This window comes from Pseudophryne corroboree, chromosome 3 (assembly GCF_028390025.1).
Source record: "Pseudophryne corroboree isolate aPseCor3 chromosome 3, aPseCor3.hap2, whole genome shotgun sequence".
Classification (NCBI taxonomy): Eukaryota; Metazoa; Chordata; class Amphibia; order Anura; family Myobatrachidae; genus Pseudophryne; species Pseudophryne corroboree.
The window spans coordinates 768212357-768233480 of NC_086446.1; the positions used below are offsets into that span (position 1 = coordinate 768212357).

At 47.2% G+C, this 21124-nt stretch overlaps 1 protein-coding gene across 1 annotated transcript in view; it reads left to right on the plus strand.

The window, feature by feature from the left end:
* Window positions 1–21124, plus strand: part of LOC135058245 (uncharacterized) — a 76770-nt gene that overhangs the window by 41059 nt on the left and 14587 nt on the right. Inside the window, exons 4-6 of the mRNA XM_063963784.1 lie at window positions 4255–4395; window positions 16030–16260; window positions 19078–19422. Coding sequence (XP_063819854.1) covers window positions 4255–4395; window positions 16030–16260; window positions 19078–19422 — 717 coding nt within the window. The remainder of the gene's footprint in view (window positions 1–4254; window positions 4396–16029; window positions 16261–19077; window positions 19423–21124) is intronic.

Here is a 21124-nt window from a genome sequence, read left to right on the forward strand (position 1 = left end):
CAAATGAAGGTCTTCCTCCCAATAGAGAAAGCCCAGGACATCCAGGACATGGTCAGAGACCTGCTAAAACCGAAAAGGGTGTCAGTTCACCAATGCACTCGAATTCTGGGAAAAATGGTGGAGGCCTACGAGGCCATTCCCTTCGGAAGGTTCCATGCAAGGATTTTTCAATGAGACCTTCTGGACAAGTGGTCCGGGTCCCATCTGCACTTACATCGGAAAATAACTCTGTCCCCAGGGGCCAGAGTGTCTCTCCTGTGGTGGTTGCAAAGTGCTCACCTGCTGGAGGGCCGCCGGTTCGGAATTCAGGACTGGATCCTGGTTACCACGGACGCGAGCCTCCGAGGATGGGGAGCGGTCACACAGGAAAAAAAAATTTCAGGGACTTTGGTCAGACCAGGAGTCCTGTCTACACATCAATGTGTGGGAACTCAGGGCTATTTACAACGTCCTTCGACAAGCGGAGAGTCTTCTTCGAAACCTACCGGTTCTGATTCAATCAGACAATGTCACAGCAGTGGCTCATGTGAACCGCCAAGGCGGGACAAGAAGCAGAGTCGTGATGGCGGAAGCCACCAGGATTCTTCGCTGGGCGGAAAATCATGTAAGCGCTCTGTCGGCTGTCTTCATTCCGGGAGTGGACAACTGGGATGCAGACTTCCTCAGCAGACACGATCTCCATCCAGGAGAGTGGGGACTTCATCAAGAAGTCTTTACAGACATAACACGTCTTTGGGGAACTCCTCAAATAGACATGATGGCGTAACGCCTCAACAAAAAGCTTCGGAGGTATTGTGCCAGGTCTCGGGACCCTCAGGCAGTGGCAGTAGACGCTCTGATAACACCGTGGGTGTTCAAATCGGTCTACGTGTTTCCTCCTCTTCCTCTCATCACAAAAGTGTTGAGGATCATAAGGCAAAGAAGAGTACAGACGATACTCGTCCCAGACTGGCCTTGAAGGGCCTGGTACTTAGATCTACAAGAGATGCTCACAGGAGATTCCTGGCCTCTTCCTCTGAGGGAAGACCTGTTGCAACAGGGGCCCTGTGTATTTCAGGACTTACCGCGGTTACGTTTGACGGCATGGCGGTTGAACGCAGAATCCTAGCGAAAAAGGGGATTCCGGAAGAGGTCATCCCTACTTTAATAAAGGCTAGGAAGGAGGTGACGGTTAAGCATTATCACCGTATTTGGCGAAAGTATGTGGCTTGGTGTGAGACCAAGAATGCACCTATGGAAGATTTTCATCTGGGTCGTTTTCTCCACTTCCTACCGACAGGAGTAGATATGGGCCTGAAATTAGGCTCTGTTAAGGTTCAGATTTCGGCCCTCTCGATTTTCTTTCAGAAGGAATTGGCTTCTCTTCCAGAAGTCCAGACGTTTGTAAAGGGAGTGCTACACATCCAGCCTCCTTTTGTGCCTCCAGTGGCACCGTGGGACCTCAACGTGGTGTTGCAGTTCCTAAAATCACACTGGTGTGAACCACTTAACAAGGTTGAGTTGAGTTGAAATTTCTTACTTGGAAGGTGGTCATGTTGTTGGCCTTGGCATCAGCAAGGCGAGTATCAGAATTGGCGGCTTTGTCACACAAAAGCCCCTACTTGATTTTTCATGTGGACCGAGCTGAGTTGAGGACACGTCCGCAATTTTTGCCTAAGGTGGTTTCTTCATTCCATGTAAGTCAACCTATTGTGGTGCCTGTGGCTACAAGTGACCTGGAGGATTCCAGATCCCTGGACGTAGTCAGGGCCTTAAAGATTTATGTAGCCAGGACGGCTAGAATTAGGAAAACAGAGGCTCTGTTTGCCCTGTATGCGGCCAATAAGATTGGCGCACCTGCTTCGAAGCAGACTATTGCTCGCTGGATCTGTAATACGATTCAGCAGGCTCACTATACAGCTGGATTGCCGGTACCAAATTCGGTTAAGGCCCATTCCACTAGGAAGGTGGGTTCTTCTTGGGCGGCTGCCCGAGGCGTCTCGGCATTACAACTTTGCCAAGCGGCGACTTGGTCGGGGTCAAACATTTTTGCTAAATTCTACAAGTTTGATACCCTGGCTGATGAGGACCTAGCGTTTGCTCAGTCGGTGCTGCAGAGTCATACGCACTCTCCCACCCGATTGGATGCTTTGGTATAAACCCCATGGTCCTTACGGAGTCCCCAGCATCCTCTAGGACGTAAGAGAAAATAAGATTTTAAACCTACCGGTAAATCTATTTCTCCTAGTCCGTAGAGGATGCTGGGCGCCCGTCCCAATGCGGAAACTCTGCAAGACTTGTATATAGTTGTTGCTTACATAAGGGTTATGTTACAGTTGGAGTCGGTCTTGGACCGTTACTGTTGTTGTTCATACGGTTAACTGGTTATGTATGTTCCAGGTTACATGGTATGATTGGTGTGGGCTGGTATGAATCTTACCCTTGGATTTCTAAATCCTGCCTTGTATTGTCCATCTCCTCTGGGCACAGTTCTCTAACTGAGGTCTGGAGGAGGGGCATAGAGGGAGGAGCCAGTGCACACCCATAGTCAAAGTTCTTTTTAGGTGCCCTATCTCCTGCGGAGCCCGTCGATACCCCATGGTCCTTACGGAGTCCCCAGCATCCTCTACGGACTAGGAGAAGTAGATTTACCGGTAGGTTTAAAATCTTATTATTATTCTCCCCCATATTCTTGCCCGAAAGGGGGTTGGGGGGGGGGGGGGGGGGGGGGTTACTAATTACCCGAGCCAAGGTCTGAGTGTGTGCTGGGCTGCAGTGTGGCCAGGGTGGCGCTTAAAATTGTTTTTTTTCTGTATTTTTTTTCTAAGGGTGCATGGCCACGCCTGCTGGGAATAGGCCACACCCCTGAAAAGCATCTGGGCCCAGCCAGGCCCTCTACTACCCTGGGCATGCTTCCAAAGAGGTGCAGTCACAACCCCAACATGCTGTGGCCACGCCCCCTCCAAGGGGGGCCCCAGGAAGTTGCTGTAACGGGATTCAGGATTTCTCTTGGCAGCCCTGTATGCAGGACTTGGAATAAACTGGGTTTCCCATTTACCAGATAAGCTTTCTTGTGCTTTTTCTGGAGTACGCTGAATGCCATGTTTTGTTTTTTTACAACAGCTGTACTAAACATTTTAGAGAGCGATAAAGTAGACGGCGATAAATTGGCAACCAATCAGCTCCTAACTGTCATTTTTCAAACATAGCCTGTGACATGGCAGTTAGGAGCTGATTGGCTGGGACTTTATCTCGGTTATCTCTCTCAAAGGCTTTCTCCCTAGTGTGTAATAACATATTTTATCAATTATACTGCGCTATTGGGGAGGTTTCCTAAAGCTTGAAGAGAAATACTGTAAAGTACTAACTAATCAGCTCTTAGCTGTCATTTTACAAGCTGTGTTTGATAAGACATTTTAGGGCTGATTCGTTGGTACTTTATCTCCCTCCACTTTATCTCTCTCCAAGTTAAGCTATACCTCCTTCTATGATTGGTTCTTTTTCTCATTTAGGGGAACATTTACTAAGTAGTGATAAGAGCGGAGAAGTGAGCCAGTGGAGAAGTTGCCCACGGCAACCAATCAGCACTGAAGTAACATCTATAATTTGCATACTATAAAATGATACAGAGCTGCTGATTGGTTGATGGGGAAATTTCTCCACTGGCTCACTTCTCCAATCTTATCACTGATTAGTAAATGTTCCCCTAAGGGGCAGATGTATAAGACCTTGTAAAGAGGAGAGGCGGAGGCATTACCTGTAATAATAACCAATTAGATGTTAGCTACCATAGCTAGAATGCGATTGTAAGTTTCCCCATGATAAATTGCTGACGCAAAGCCTTTGATATATATATATATAGATGAGCAGGTTCGGATATAACGGCAGAATTAACGCCAGTTCGGTTTTATCCAGATTTTCCTTATTGGCTATCCAAAACACGTGACGTCCGTGAGCCAATAAGATGCCATTTTGAGAACCGAGTAAAACCAAGTAAAAACGAACCCGCTTATCTCTAATATATATATATATATATATATATATATATACTTTATTAAAAGTGGAATCTGTGAGCAGTGCATCTATGTACCTTGTCACATATAGTGCCCCAGCTACCTGATCAGACATGTGGCACCTCCGTGGCCCTGTGCCGCATACCTCTATGGCAGGTGGCACTGTGTGGGGGGTGAATGAGGGGTTAATATACTGGCTAACAGGAACTCGCCAGTTTGTATGGTAATAATTATCTTGTGTTATTGTTGATCCCTTCTACAGAGAGTAATCGTTATAATGTCCCTTCTCGCGTCACAAACGACTTGGAAGTGACTGATGTGAAGCCCTCAGATTCCGGCACTTTCACTTGTAACAAAGAAAAGAATGTCATCATTCAAACAGTGGACCTTCTTGTCCTCACCGGTAGGCCATGGCGAAATGCGTGAGTGTGCCAGAGCTGGGGGTGATGGATGGGAGGTTTGCTGTGAGAGTATACTTTCTAATGAATTCATTTTATGGCTTCTTCCTCCTGCTTTCCAAATATCTTCTGAGCTCATCCAGGGGGAGATTAATGAAATCTTGAAAAGAGATAAAGTAGAGATGTTGCTCATAGCAACCAATGAGCTTCTGTCTAGCACACTCTGTAAAATGACAGAAGCTAATTGGTTAGTACTTTATCTCTCTCCAAGATTTGATAACTTTCTCCCTAAGTATGCAATAGCCACCTCTTACTCACAGTAAAAGAGACAAATTTTAGAGGAATAAATGTGGAAGATTTTATTTGGTACTATGGAGTCTATGTACTAAGCCTTGGAGAGATATAAAGTGGAGACAGATAAAGGGGGGCATTTACTAAGCAGTGATAAGAGCGGAGAAGTGAGCCAGTGGAAAAGTTTCCCCATCAACCAATCAGAAGCTCTGTATAATTTTATAGTATGCAAATTATAAATGTTACTTCAGTGCTGATTGGTTGCCATGGGCATCTTCTCCACTGGCTCACTTCTCCGCTCTTATCACTGCTTAGTAAATGTCCCCTAAAGTACCAATCAGCTCCTAACATTTTTCAAACACAGCCTGTAACATGACAGTTAGGAGATGATTGGCTGGCATTTTATCTCTCTCCAAAGCTTAATGTACATAGACCCCTAAGTCCTGGAGAATCTGTACATTATTTTGATCCAGTTGTTTGTACATTTACTCCTAAAAGTGTTGCCAACTACATGTTTGTTTCATTATTGCTTCCTTATGTGTTTCGCAGCCATGAATTTATATAATTAATCAGGCAGCCATTTTTATTTTGCCTCTGTGGGATATACAGTAACACAAAGCTGCTTTAGGGACGTACAGTAATTATATTAATTGTATAGAGCTCAGCAGGGCTATGTTCTGTCCCTCAGTAATAAAGATAAAAATCTGTCTGATAATATAAATCCATGGCTGAAAACACACAAATTGAAGTATGTAATGAAACTATAAGATCTATTCATGAAGCAGTGAAAAAAGTGGAGAAGTGAGCCTGTGGAGAAGTTGCCCATGGCAACCGATCAGCTGCTCTGTATAATTTTAAAGTATGCAAATTATAAATGCTACTTCAATGCTGATTGGTTGCCATGGGCAACTTCTCCACTGGCTCACTTCTCCACACTTTTCACTGCTTCATGAATAGACCCCATATGTTATTATGGGTTCACTACGATCTGCTGGCGGCCGGGCTCCCGGCGACCAGCATACCGGCGCCGGGAGCCCGACCGCCGGCATACCGACAGTGTGGCGAGCGCAAATGAGCCCCTTACGGGCTCGCTGCGCTCGCCACGCTATGGGCACGGTGGCGCGCTACGCGCGCCACGCTATCTATTCTCCCTCCAGGGGGGTCGTGGACCCCCACGAGGGAGAATAAGTGTCGGTATGCCGGCTGTCGGGATCCCGGCGCCGGTATACTGTGCGCCGGGATCCCGTCAGTCGGCATACTGAAGACCACCTGTTATTAAGTATATAAGCCAATACATTCAAGTGCCCTTAAAACTAGAGATGAGCGGGTTCGGTTTTACTCGGATTTACTCGGTTCTCAAAATGGCATCTTATTGGCTCATGGACGTCACGTGTTTTGGATGGCCAACAAAAAAAATCCGGATAAAACCGAACTGGCGTTAATTCTGGCATTATATCCGAACCCGCTCATCTCTATGTAAAACTGTTGACCCTGGAAGGACAGCTGACCCTGGAAAGCCAACTGGCTGATATTAGGTACTTGAAGGGCAGATGTACTGTAATAACTAGAGATGAGCGCCTGAAATTTTTCGGGTTTTGTGTTTTGGTTTTGGGTTCGGTTCCGCGGCCGTGTTTTGGGTTCGAACGCGTTTTGGCAAAACCTCACCGAATTTTTTTTGTCGGATTCGGGTGTGTTTTGGATTCGGGTGTTTTTTTCAAAAAACACTAAAAAACAGCTTAAATCATAGAATTTGGGGGTCATTTTGATCCCAAAGTATTATTAACCTCAATAACCATAATTTACACTCATTTTCAGTCTATTCTGAATACCTCACACCTCACAATATTATTTTTAGTCCTAAAATTTGCACCGAGGTCGCTGTGTGAGTAAGATAAGCGACCCTAGTGGCCGACACAAACACCGGGCCCATCTAGGAGTGGCACTGCAGTGTCACGCAGGATGTCCCTTCCAAAAAACCCTCCCCAAACAGCACATGACGCAAAGAAAAAAAGAGGCGCAATGAGGTAGCTGTGTGAGTAAGATTAGCGACCCTAGTGGCCGACACAAACACCGGGCCCATCTAGGAGTGGCACTGCAGTGTCACGCAGGATGTCCCTTCCAAAAAACCCTCCCCAAACAGCACATGACGCAAAGAAAAAAAGAGGCGCAATGAGGTAGCTGACTGTGTGAGTAAGATTAGCGACCCTAGTGGCCGACACAAACACCGGGCCCATTTAGGAGTGGCACTGCAGTGTCACGCAGGATGTCCCTTCCAAAAAACCCTCCCCAATCAGCACATGATGCAAAGAAAAAGAAAAGAAAAAAGAGGTGCAAGATGGAATTGTCCTTGGGCCCTCCCACCCTCCCTTATGTTGTATAAACAAAACAGGACATGCACACTTTAACCAACCCATCATTTCAGTGACAGGGTCTGCCACACGACTGTGACTGATATGACGGGTTGGTTTGGACCCCCCCCAAAAAAGAAGCAATTAATCTCTCCTTGCACAAACTGGCTCTACAGAGGCAAGATGTCCACCTCATCTTCACCCTCCGATATATCACCGTGTACATCCCCCTCCTCACAGATTATCAATTCGTCCCCACTGGAATCCACCATCTCAGCTCCCTGTGTACTTTGTGGAGGCAATTGCTGCTGGTCAATGTCTCCGCGGAGGAATTGATTATAATTCATTTTAATGAACATCATCTTCTCCACATTTTCTGGATGTAACCTCGTACGCCGATTGCTGACAAGGTGAGCGGCGGCACTAAACACTCTTTCGGAGTACACACTTGTGGGAGGGCAACTTAGGTAGAATAAAGCCAGTTTGTGCAAGGGCCTCCAAATTGCCTCTTTTTCCTGCCAGTATAAGTACGGACTGTGTGACGTGCCTACTTGGATGCGGTCACTCATATAATCCTCCACCATTCTATCAATGTTGAGAGAATCATATGCAGTGACAGTAGACGACATGTCCGTAATCGTTGTCAGGTCCTTCAGTCCGGACCAGATGTCAGCATCAGCAGTCGCTCCAGACTGCCCTGCATCACCGCCAGCGGGTGGGCTCGGAATTCTGAGCCTTTTCCTCGCACCCCCAGTTGCGGGAGAATGTGAAGGAGGAGATGTTGACAGGTCGCGTTCCGCTTGACTTGACAATTTTGTCACCAGCAGGTCTTTCAACCCCAGCAGACCTGTGTCTGCCGGAAAGAGAGATCCAAGGTAGGCTTTAAATCTAGGATCGAGCATGGTGGCCAAAATGTAGTGCTCTGATTTCAACAGATTGACCACCCGTGAATCCTTGTTAAGCGAATTAAGGGCTGCATCCACAAGTCCCACATGCCTAGCGGAATCGCTCCCTTTTAGCTCCTTCTTCAATGCCTCCAGCTTCTTCTGCAAAAGCCTGATGAGGGGAATGACCTGACTCAGGCTGGCAGTGTCTGAACTGACTTCACGTGTGGCAAGTTCAAAGGGCATCAGAACCTTGCACAACGTTGAAATCATTCTCCACTGCACTTGAGACAGGTGCATTCCACCTACTATATCGTGCTCAATTGTATAGGCTTGAATGGCCTTTTGCTGCTCCTCCAACCTCTGAAGCATATAGAGGGTTGAATTCCACCTCGTTACCACTTCTTGCTTCAGATGATGGCAGGGCAGGTTCAGTAGTTTTTGGTGGTGCTCCAGTCTTCTGTACGTGGTGCCTGTACGCCGAAAGTGTCCCGCAATTTTTCTGGCCACCGACAGCATCTCTTGCACGCCCCTGTCGTTTTTTAAAAAATTCTGCACCACCAAATTCAAGGTATGTGCAAAACATGGGACGTGCTGGAATTTGCCCATATTTAATGCACACACAATATTGCTGGCGTTGTCCGATGCCACAAATCCACAGGAGAGTCCAATTGGGGTAAGCCATTCCGCGATGATCTTCCTCAGTTGCCGTAAGAGGTTTTCAGCTGTGTGCGTATTCTGGAAAGCGGTGATACAAAGCGTAGCCTGCCTAGGAAAGAGTTGGCGTTTGCGAGATGCTGCTACTGGTGCCGCCGCTGCTGTTCTTGCGGCGGGAGTCCATACATCTACCCAGTGGGCTGTCACAGTCATATAGTCCTGACCCTGCCCTGCTCCACTTGTCCACATGTCCGTGGTTAAGTGGACATTGGGTACAACTGCATTTTTTAGGACACTGGTGAGTCTTTTTCTGACGTCCGTGTACATTCTCGGTATCGCCTGCCTAGAGAAGTGGAACCTAGATGGTATTTGGTAACGGGGGCACACTGCCTCAATAAATTGTCTAGTTCCCTGTGAACTAACGGCGGATACCGGACGCACGTCTAACACCAACATAGTTGTCAAGGACTCAGTTATCCGCTTTGCAGTAGGATGACTGCTGTGATATTTCATCTTCCTCGCAAAGGACTGTTGAACAGTCAATTGCTTACTGGAAGTAGTACAAGTGGGCTTACGACTTCCCCTCTGGGATGACCATCGACTCCCAGCGGCAACAACAGCAGCGCCAGCAGCAGTAGGCGTTGCACGCAAGGATGCATCGGAGGAATCCCAGGCAGGAGAGGACTCGTCAGAATTGCCAGTGACATGGCCTGCAGGACTATTGGCATTCCTGGGGAAGGAGGAAATTGACACTGAGGGAGTTGGTGGGGTGGTTTGCGTGAGCTTGGTTACAAGAGGAAGGGATTTACTGGTCAGTGGACTGCTTCCGCTGTCACCCAAAGTTTTTGAACTTGTCACTGACTTATTATGAATGCGCTGCAGGTGACGTATAAGGGAGGATGTTCCGAGGTGGTTAACGTCCTTACCCCTACTTATTACAGCTTGACAAAGGGAACACACGGCTTGACACCTGTTGTCCGCATTTCTGGTGAAATACCTCCACACCGAAGAGCTGATTTTTTGGGTATTTTCACCTGGCATGTCAACGGCCATATTCCTCCCACGGACAACAGGTGTCTCCCCGGGTGCCTGACTTAAACAAACCACCTCACCATCAGAATCCTCCTGGTCAATTTCCTCCCCAGCGACAGCAACACCCATATCCTCCTCATCCTGGTGTACTTCAACACTGACATCTTCAATCTGACTATCAGGAACTGGACTGCGGGTGCTCCTTCCAGCACTTGCAGGGGGCGTGCAAATGGTGGAAGGCGCATGCTCTTCACGTCCAGTGTTGGGAAGGTCAGGCATCGCAACCGACACAATTGGACTCTCCTTGTGGATTTGGGATTTCAAAGAACGCACAGTTCTTTGCGGTGCTTTTGCCAGCTTGAGTCTTTTCAGTTTTCTAGCGAGAGGCTGAGTGCTTCCATCCTCATGTGAAGCTGAACCACTAGCCATGAACATAGGCCAGGGCCTCAGCCGTTCCTTGCCACTCCGTGTGGTAAATGGCATATTGGCAAGTTTACGCTTCTCCTCCGACAATTTTATTTTAGGTTTTGGAGTCCTTTTTTTACTGATATTTGGTGTTTTGGTTTTGACATGCTCTGTACTATGCCATTGGGCATCGGCCTTGGCAGACGACGTTGCTGGCATTTCATCGTCTCGGCCATGACTAGTGGCAGCAGCTTCAGCACGAGGTGGAAGTGGATCTTGATCTTTCCCTAATTTTGGAACCTCAACATTTTTGTTCACCATATTTTAATAGGCACAACTAAAAGGCACCTCAGGTAAACAATGGAGATGGATGGATTGGATACTAGTATACAATTATGGACGGGCTGCCGAGTGCCGACACAGAGGTAGCCACAGCCGTGAACTACCGCACTGTACTGTGTCTGCTGCTAATATATAGACTGGTTGATAAAGAGATAGTATACTCGTAACTAGTATGTATGTATAAAGAAAGAAAAAAAAACCACGGTTAGGTGGTATATACAATTATGGACGGGCTGCCGAGTGCCGACACAGAGGTAGCCACAGCCGTGAACTACCGCACTGTACTGTGTCTGCTGCTAATATATAGACTGGTTGATAAAGAGATAGTATACTCGTAACTAGTATGTATGTATAAAGAAAGAAAAAAAAACCACGGTTAGGTGGTATATACAATTATGGACGGGCTGCCGAGTGCCGACACAGAGGTAGCCACAGCCGTGAACTACCGCACTGTACTGTGTCTGCTGCTAATATATAGACTGGTTGATAAAGAGATAGTATACTCGTAACTAGTATGTATGTATAAAGAAAGAAAAAAAAACCACGGTTAGGTGGTATATACAATTATGGACGGGCTGCCGAGTGCCGACACAGAGGTAGCCACAGCCGTGAACTACCGCACTGTACTGTGTCTGCTGCTAATATATAGACTGGTTGATAAAGAGATAGTATACTCGTAACTAGTATGTATGTATAAAGAAAGAAAAAAAAACCACGGTTAGGTGGTATATACAATTATGGACGGGCTGCCGAGTGCCGACACAGAGGTAGCCACAGCCGTGAACTACCGCACTGTACTGTGTCTGCTGCTAATATATAGACTGGTTGATAAAGAGATAGTATACTCGTAACTAGTATGTATGCATAAAGAAAGAAAAAAAAACCACGGTTAGGTGGTATATACAATTATGGACGGGCTGCCGAGTGCCGACACAGAGGTAGCCACAGCCGTGAACTACCGCACTGTACTGTGTCTGCTGCTAATATATAGACTGGTTGATAAAGAGATAGTATACTCGTAACTAGTATGTATGTATAAAGAAAGAAAAAAAAACCACGGTTAGGTGGTATATACAATTATGGACGGGCTGCCGAGTGCCGACACAGAGGTAGCCACAGCCGTGAACTACCGCACTGTACTGTGTCTGCTGCTAATATATAGACTGGTTGATAAAGAGATAGTATACTCGTAACTAGTATGTATGTATAAAGAAAGAAAAAAAAACCACGGTTAGGTGGTATATACAATTATGGACGGGCTGCCGAGTGCCGACACAGAGGTAGCCACAGCCGTGAACTACCGCACTGTACTGTGTCTGCTGCTAATATAGACTGGTTGATAAAGAGATAGTATACTCGTAACTAGTATGTATGTATAAAGAAAGAAAAAAAAACCACGGTTAGGTGGTATATACAATTATGGACGGGCTGCCGAGTGCCGACACAGAGGTAGCCACAGCCGTGAACTACCGCACTGTACTGTGTCTGCTGCTAATATAGACTGGTTGATAAAGAGATAGTATACTACTACTAATATTATATATACTGGTGGTCAGGTCACTGGTCACTAGTCACACTGGCAGTGGCACTCCTGCAGCAAAAGTGTGCACTGTTTTAATATAATATTATGTACTCCTGGCTCCTGCTATAACCTATAACTGGCACTGCAGTAGTGCTCCCCAGTCTCCCCCACAATTATAAGCTGTGTGAGCTGAGCAGTCAGACAGATATATAATATATATAGATGATGCAGCACACTGGCCTGAGCCTGAGCAGTGCACACAGATATGGTATGTGACTGACTGAGTCACTGTGTGTATCGCTTTTTTCAGGCAGAGAACGGATATATTAAATAAACTGCACTGTGTGTCTGGTGGTCACTCACTATATAATATATTATGTACTCCTGGCTCCTGCTATAACCTATAACTGGCACTGCAGTAGTGCTCCCCAGTCTCCCCCACAATTATAAGCTGTGTGAGCTGAGCAGTCAGACAGATATATATAATATTATATATAGATAATAGATGATGCAGCACACTGGCCTGAGCCTGAGCAGTGCACACAGATATGGTATGTGACTGAGTCACTGTGTGCTGTGTATCGCTTTTTTCAGGCAGAGAACGGATTATAAATAAAACTGGTGGTCACTATCAGCAAAACTCTGCACTGTACTGAGTACTCCTAATGCTCCCCAAAATTAGTAAATCAAGTGTCTCTCTAATCTATTCTAAACGGAGAGGACGCCAGCCACGTCCTCTCCCTATCAATCTCAATGCACGTGTGAAAATGGCGGCGACGCGCGGCTCCTTATATAGAATCCGAGTCTCGCGATAGAATCCGAGCCTCGCGAGAATCCGACAGCGTCATGATGACGTTCGGGCGCGCTCGGGTTAACCGAGCAAGGCGGGAAGATCCGAGTCGCTCGGACCCGTGAAAAAAAACATGAAGTTCTGGCGGGTTCGGATTCAGAGAAACCGAACCCGCTCATCTCTAGTAATAACGTGGCACAACTTGTTGATCAAAACTTCCACAAAACCAATTCAAAGTGTACAAATAATAAAATCTCCCAGAGACTCTCCTTCCATCTCCTTTCCAGGTTTCAGGAATTCCAAATCTTCCAAAAAATGTACAAACATAACATAGGCCCTCATTCCGAGTTGTTCGCTCGGTATTTTTCATCGCATCGCAGTGAAAATCCGCTTAGTACGCATGCGCAATGTTCGCACTGCGACTGCGCCAAGTAACTTTACTATGAAGAAAGTATTTTTACTCACGGCTTTTTCTTCGCTCCGGCGATCGTAATGTGATTGACAGGAAATGGGTGTTACTGGGCGGAAACACGGCGTTTCAGGGGCGTGTGGCTGAAAACGCTACCGTTTCCGGAAAAAACGCAGGAGTGGCCGGAGAAACGGTGGGAGTGCCTGGGCGAACGCTGGGTGTGTTTGTGACGTCAACCAGGAACGACAAGCACTGAAATGATCGCACAGGCAGAGTAAGTCTGGAGCTACTCTGAAACTGCTAAGTAGTTAGTAATCGCATTATTGCGAATACATCGGTCGCAATTTTAAGAAGCTAAGATTCACTCCCAGTAGGCGGCGGCTTAGCGTGTGTAACTCTGCTAAATTCGCCTTGCGACCGATCACCTCGGAATGAGGGCCATAGTGAAGTAATGTATAAAGCACAAATTCCTATAGAGAAAGTGCTTCATTTGTTTTGTGCAATAACATTGCTTCTACCAGTGGAAAACAATAATGTACAACAAAACAATATGTGTCCAGCAAGGGTGTAGTATGGTATGCCGGCATTCGGGCTCCAGGCAACCAGCATACCGGCGCCGGGAGCCCGACCGCCGGCATACCGACAGTGTGGCGAGCGCAAATGAGCCCCTTGCGGGCTATTTTATTCTCCCTCTAGGGGGGTCGTGGACCCCCACGAGGGAGAATAAGTGTCAGTATGCCGGCTGTCGGGATTCCGGCGCCGGTATACTGTGCGCCGGGATCCCGACAGCCGGCATACTGAAGACCACCCGTCCAGCAACAGTGGCAAACGCAGGGTTTCTAGAGGGGGGTTTCCCAATACAATCCACAATCTCCCACTCTGCAGAACATTGGAGTGCGGGAGTCTGGGAAAGTACTAGAACAGGCCTGGCCAACCTGTGGCTCTCCAGCTGTTGTGAAACTACAAGTCTCAGAATGCTCTGCCACAGTTTTTGCTATTAGGGAATGCTAAAACTGTGGCAAGGCATGCTGGGATGTGTAGTTTCACAACAGCTGGAGAGCCACAGGTTGGCCAGGCCTGTACTAGAATAACCTAGTAATGATCCTAGACGTATAACATTGGTCTTTTTATACACTGGATACATTATGTAATACAGTATTAATATTTAACACTATACAGCAGATGGTCTAGGGCATAGGTTCTCAAACTCGGTCCTCAGGACCCCATACAGTTAATTTTCCAGGACACCGCAACGATGTTGATCACATATGTACTAACATATGCGATTAACATCGCAATGCAGTGATGGAGGCCTCCTGCGATACCTGTGAGGTGGTGTGCGGGGGGTCTCCATCACCTACCTGGGCTCTCCACACTCCGACCACGCCGGGAAGCAGCAGCAGGCTGTCCCCGGCGCCTCCTCCCTGCAGCCGGCTGCCTTTCTAGGGGGAGGAGGAGTTTAGCATCCAGGACCAGGGCTGCCTGGAAGAAGGTAGTGCTGGGGAGAGGGGGGGGGGGGGGTCACGGCGTCTGTGGCGGGTTGCGGCGGCCGGGGATAAGAAGCCCATAGGCTTCTATAGGGTATCGCTTAATATATACGAAAATGCGATAAAACAGGTTTTTTTTCGCATTTTCCCTTTAATACATCCCGCCCTTAGGCCGGGATGTACTAAAGGGAAAAATGCGGTAAAACCCCCGTTTTCGGGTGTTTTACCGCATTTTCAAATGTACTAAGACCTGGCCACCGGGTTTACGCCACCGAGGGTATCTCCATCTTTTGATGGAGATACCCTATAGAACATACTTACCTACTCTCCCGGAAGCTGCGGGAGGCTCCCGTTTTTTGGGGTAGCCCCCCGCATTCCCGGAAGAGTGGGCAGGTCTCCTGCATCCTGCTCGCACCCTAGTGATGCGAGCAGGATGGAGAGAAAATCTCCCGTATTCGCGAGTCCGTCGGGTGGAGAAGGGGTTAAAATGACGCAAATTGCGTCATTTTAGCCCCGCCCCCTTCCCGCGGACCCGTGAAATGTTGCATTTTACGGGGCGGGGCTTAGTGATGTCACAGTCCGGCCCCGCCCCCCGAATACTCCTGCAGCGTCTCCTCTCCGGGCTTCTCCTGGAGAGGAGAAATACAATGTAGGCAAGTATGCTATAGAAGCCTATGGGCTACTTACCGCCGCCTCCCCAGGTCCCCCCCCCTTCCCCGCATACCTGTGTGCAGTAAGCTGGTGCGGCCCCCTCCTCCTTCTCCCCCGCAGCACAGCCTTGTCTCCTTCCGGCTGCAGGGGGGAGGAGGAGAAGCCCAGGGACACCCAGCACACGTCACTTCCTGCTGCTTGGAGGTGACGGAGGCCGGCACAAACCCTCTCCTCGGCAGTAACACTGGTCGCTTTGCAATACTAATCGCATATGATCCCTTGATCAGTGATAGTACATCCCGGCCTTAGTGAGACACAGTGCACCTGCCGGGTGACCTGTAAAACGTGAACTGTGTGGAGTCGGAGGACCAGAGGACCAAGTTTGAGAAACCTTGGTCTAGGGTACAGGCTGTATAAAACATATTTAAATAATATAAAAAGATAAGTGGTCGTGAAAAGATTAAACATACCATAATAAACAAACATAATAGAACCAGTACTGCATTTTCTAAGGACACATTCTCCCACCTCATGGTAAGGCTCCTGTCTCTTCTTCCTGGTAGCTAATCTCTGGTCTAGTGCACTGACTGAGGACTCAGATCCACACACACACAGCAAACTTGGTAGAAGAAGCTGCTACACTGGGCATGTGCAGCAGCTCTGCTCTGTCCCTTACACTGCATGATGTGGCGGCCGCTCTAGTAATAGTAATTGAGCTTTACGTGACTTGGTCATTCAGACTGAGAGGTGGCGGAGGCTCATTATAATCACTTCTCATACCTTTTCCTTCTTCATTAACCATCCGTTATTTTGTTGTACAGTATCGGCGTACCCCTCTGCCACTCTGCTTGTATCAGAGAACCTGAGGCTGACTATAACTTCGTATCCTGAGCTGCCTCTTCAGGCCACTTGGTGGAAAGATGGTAATTACATTGGAATTCAGACGAACCTGAAGAAGAGCAATGTCCAAACAGAGGACAGTGGGATTTACATGTGTCAAGCTAAAATAGGTGACAAGACTGAAAACATCAATACATCGATCAAAGTTAAAGGTAACATAACCTATCAGTGTTTCTCCACCACCGTAATGGAACGCTGTCAATATTTTTGCAAGTCGATGTCTTATCCATTTTCTCTAGTGATTTGTTTGCATTACTGACCATAAAACTAATTAGATGATTAGTAAGATTACCTCACGGTAATATTGTTAGCTTTGGTGTTTCGTCAGAGATGTGTTCTGGTTGGCCGGAAGATATCGGCTCGGTACGCGGTAGAGCGATGTGTGCCCGGCTGATATCGTGGGTGACGGGACCCTGCATCGGCAAGTGCACACACAGAGGGGGCGCTCACTTCACCCAGCGGTGAAGTGAGCGATCTGACTAGATTGTGCCTGCATGCCAATCTAGAGTCAGCGATAGCGACGTGCAGGGACGCGCATCGCTATCGGGCATACACACAGAGAGATCCGTGCTTAATTTCTAAGCATGATTGCTTAGAATGAAGCATACATCTCTCTGTGTGTACCCCCGTTAGCCTCTGACACGTTTTAAAAGATCCATTGATGTTGCTAATATTAAATTTGCAATACTGAGGAGATTTTTGAAAACATGCAGCTCTAGTAAAATTGTATTATATACAATTGCTATAGTGGTTATGGTGTGGGCTAGAGAGGAGGTTTCCAGGCAACCGGAACTCCCCCCCCCCCTGCATTTGCCTGTGTGTACCTGTATTTTCAGTGAATAAACCAAATTCCTGATTAAGTTTATCTGCCATGTGGATTGCCCTCCATCACACACGGCTGCCACCTACCACCATCATGCGATCTACCAATAATGATACATTATAATTATTACTGCTTAGTTATATACCATCAATCATACTATGCAGCCCTGTACATAGAATGCTTGGAGTTTACAGTTTAAGGGGTCTAATTCAGACCTGATCACTCCTCTGCAAATTTGCAAAAGTCTGTGATCAGATAGTCGCCGCCCACAGAGAATGAAAACCCGCCCCGTGCACGTCTGCGTACGCTGTGTGAAAACTTTACACACAGGCTGATCAGGGCCGGAGCTGACGTCACACACCCTCCCAGAAAACGTTTGGGAACGCCTGCGTTTTTCCTGACACTCCCAGAAAATGGCCAGTTACCACCCCCAAACACCTTCTTCCTGTCAATCACCTTGCGTACGCATAGCGATCACAATTTTCGCACCATTCGATAACCAGCCAATGTGCGATTACGCACAGCTGCGATCAGGTCGGAATTAGGTCTTATATTCCATAACTCTCTCACACACACTCTCACTGGGGAACATACAAACTCCACACAGACAGGGCTTTTACCTGAAATAAAATCTAAGACTCCAGGGGATAAATTTACTTAGATGGAAGTTCTATTTAACATGGGATGTTGCCCATAGCAACCAATCAGATTCTACTTCTCATTTATTTAGCACCTACTAGAAGATAATACCTGGAATATGATTGGTTGCTATGGGCAACATCCCATCTCAAATAGAACTCCCATCTTAGTAAATCTACCCCCAGGCATCAATTGTGCTCTAGGGCTGCCCACTATATCATTATAGCCTCTTTATCCATTTGTCTGGGATATGATGAATATTTCATATAAAAAGAATCCACCGTCTTTCAGGCACCGTATAAAATAATTCCTTTATTGATGCAATAGAGATATTTGTTGCAGTATTTCTGCTTTCAATTAAAACTATACCGGAACTTCCATTGTCAGATAACCCCAAGGGATCCCGCGGTTGGTTCTAAATCAGAGTGGGAGAAGGGACCTTCTGACGTCACTAGGGGAGGAGACACGTCACCAGGGGGAGGAGCTACATCAGAACAGGGTACCCGAACAGTACCCTTGCGGGCTCGCTTTGCTCGCCACGCTTCGGGCTCGGTGGCTCGCGCTCGCCACCTGATTACTAAAGGTAATAGTTGGTGGCGTGGATAGTAGAGGAACTATCCCGCTGGCCTAGCCCCTCCCCCTTGTGTTGTGGCTCCTCCCCCTGACGTAAAAGGTCCCTTAGGCCACTTGGATCTAGCATCTACCGGGATCCTGCTGGTACAATTTGTCAAACAGTCTCTCTAATTTAAAAAAAATGTCTTGAAAGGATTTTAGTCTTCATAGCAAAGAGTCACATTTAAGTCAAAGTTCCCCGTCAGTGGGCATAGCCAAAGAACCAATGGGAAGCTATTGTGGGGAGGCAGGAGAGCAACGGCAGGGGTGATTAACCGGGTGTGGTTCGTTTTATCGACAGTATCTAGGTCGACAATGTTTAGGTCGACCACTATAGGTCGACAGTCACTAGGTCGACATGGATGGAAGGTCGACAGGGTTTCTAGGTCGACATGTGCTAGGTCGACAGGTCTAAAGGTCGACATGAGGATTTTTATTTTTTTTGGTGTCGTTTTCTTCGTAAAGTGACCGGGATCCCAAATTAGTGCACCGCGTGCCCTAGCATGGCTCGCTTTGCTCGGCACACTTTACCGTTCCAATCGTAGTCCACGTGGATCGTTAAGTATGAAAAAATAAAAAAAATAAAAAATTTGAAAAACTCATGTCGACCTTTAGACCTGTCGACCTAGTACACGTCGACCTAGAAACCCTGTCGACCTTCCATCCATGTCGACCTAGTGACTGTCGACCTATAGTGGTCGACCTAAACATTGTCGACCTAGACACTGTCGATCTTCAGACCGGATCCCGATTAACCCTCTCCTGGTGCAATCACTTCTGAGCGTGAGTTATAATTATTTTGCTTTGAGTGTCCCCTGAAATCCTCTGTCAGAAATGACCCCTCTTCTTATGTACGACTACTCTTCACATTTATCCCACCTTTCCACGTTTGCAGGTTTCGCACCATCTCCAGCCGTGGTGTACATGTCCAGGAAGAACCCGGTAAATATCCCATTTATCTTCAATTTCAAGGCGCGGGAAACAGCTCTGTCCGATGACGTGAGCATAGCAGAAGGGAATGTCACTTACCAATCCAAGGTGATTAAAAAACTCACAGTAGACGCGCGGGCTGCGTGCTGGAGTAAGAAGTGCGACTCAAAGGCCCAACCCGGGAATCCCAACGACCTCACCCTTCATCTTTCTAAGCCTATGAGTGGTCATTATAGGATGGACATTGTTCTAAGGATCAATGGTAGAGACAAGAGGCTCTCCAGAGACGTGTGCGTGGCTAATATCACAGGTACGCTCAGGGCAAGGCTCTCTTAAACCAATAAAATAATTATGGGGGAGATGTATCAAACGATCAGCTCCTAACTGTCATGTTACAGGCTGTGTTTGAAAAATGACAGCTAGGAGCTGATTGGATGGTACTGTAGTTTATCTCTCCACTATATCTCTTTCCAAGGCCTGGTGCGTAAATGCATATGTGACACTAATATGATATTCTCATTCCGTTACTGATAGACACATACTAAGGGACATTTGGGGGTCATTCTGACCCGATCGCACACTGCAGTTTATCGCAGCGGTGCGATCGGGTCAGAACTGCGCCAGCGCCGCAGTGCGCCAGCGCATGTCAGACGGCCGAAGGCCGTCGGGCCGCTACGATCGCCTCTGCCTGATTGACAGGCAGAGGCGGTTGCTGGGCGGGGGGAGGGGGCGGAACAGCGGCGTTTGGCCGCGTTTCGTGGGCGCGGTCCAGCCAACGCAGGCGTGGCCGGACCAAACGGGGGGTAGGGCCGCCGCGGGTGCGTGATGTCCCACGCAGCCGCTGCGGGCCGGGGATCGATGAGTAGCTCCCAACCAGCACTCTAAAGCTGCGCTGGTCGGGAGCTACTCTTGAAGTGCAAAGGCATCCCCGCTGTGCGATGCCTTTGCACTTCTGCGGGGGAAGGGCGGCACTGACATGCGGGGCGGGATAGCCCTGTGCTGGGCGTCCCCCCGCATGTCAGTGTGAATGATCGTAGCTGTGCTAAATTTAGCACGCTACGATCATCTCGGAATGACCCCCTATGTCTCATAAGAATCAATCCTCAAGATAATTAATTGTGCGAGTCTGCAGTTTGGTGCGCTAATTGAGGAGACTTCATAAAGGATACGTGTACAGTATGTGCCTTATCATATGCCTTATAATCCAGGAGATTTAGCGGTTGTTATGTCTATTATTACACACTGACCAATATTTTTACAAATTGATTTATTCAACGCGTAATAACCAATAACCATTAAGTTATTTATGTGTTTAAATAGAGATACATTACTCGCTGTTTCTACAGCACGTGTAACATTCTCCGGTTGTTATATATCATTGCTATTACTATTAAGTGTTTCCAGATACAGTTGCTTTTTGGGGGGGAATTTAGTTGAGGGCGAAGGATGCGAATTGGCATTGCCGCAGCGTTTTAACGCCAGCAACAGCAGTTTAACTCACACCCTTCACCCATCTGATTCACACCCCGATCCGCTCAAAAGTGCTTGCTTCCCTATGGGGTAGTGAACACTTTTGAGTGAGACCCCGCAGTGGCTTCCACTCATATTCGGCCGGCCCCTTTATGTTATTATGTTCTGACTTCTTATGAAATATATTAGAAACCCAAACAATATTGTTTATATTATCTCAACATTTAACCAATCAGTCTCCTGTCTAATTCACCCTTACCCTTTCTCCCTATGGGGCTTATTTATTAACATTACTACATTATTATACATTTTTACTAAAATAATGTGAAAGGGGGTGTTTTCACACCCGTGTCACATTATTTTAGTATCACTCCAATGTATTAAAGGGCATTTGGAGCAGTTTCCGTGAAAAAATTGTCAATTATTTAGTAACACACATCGCATTCCCGATACTTAGAATGGGAAATGTAATGTGGGCAAATTTACTAAAATGTAAAAATAAAAAACACTGCAGTGTGCCCTGTGATATTAACACCAGCTCA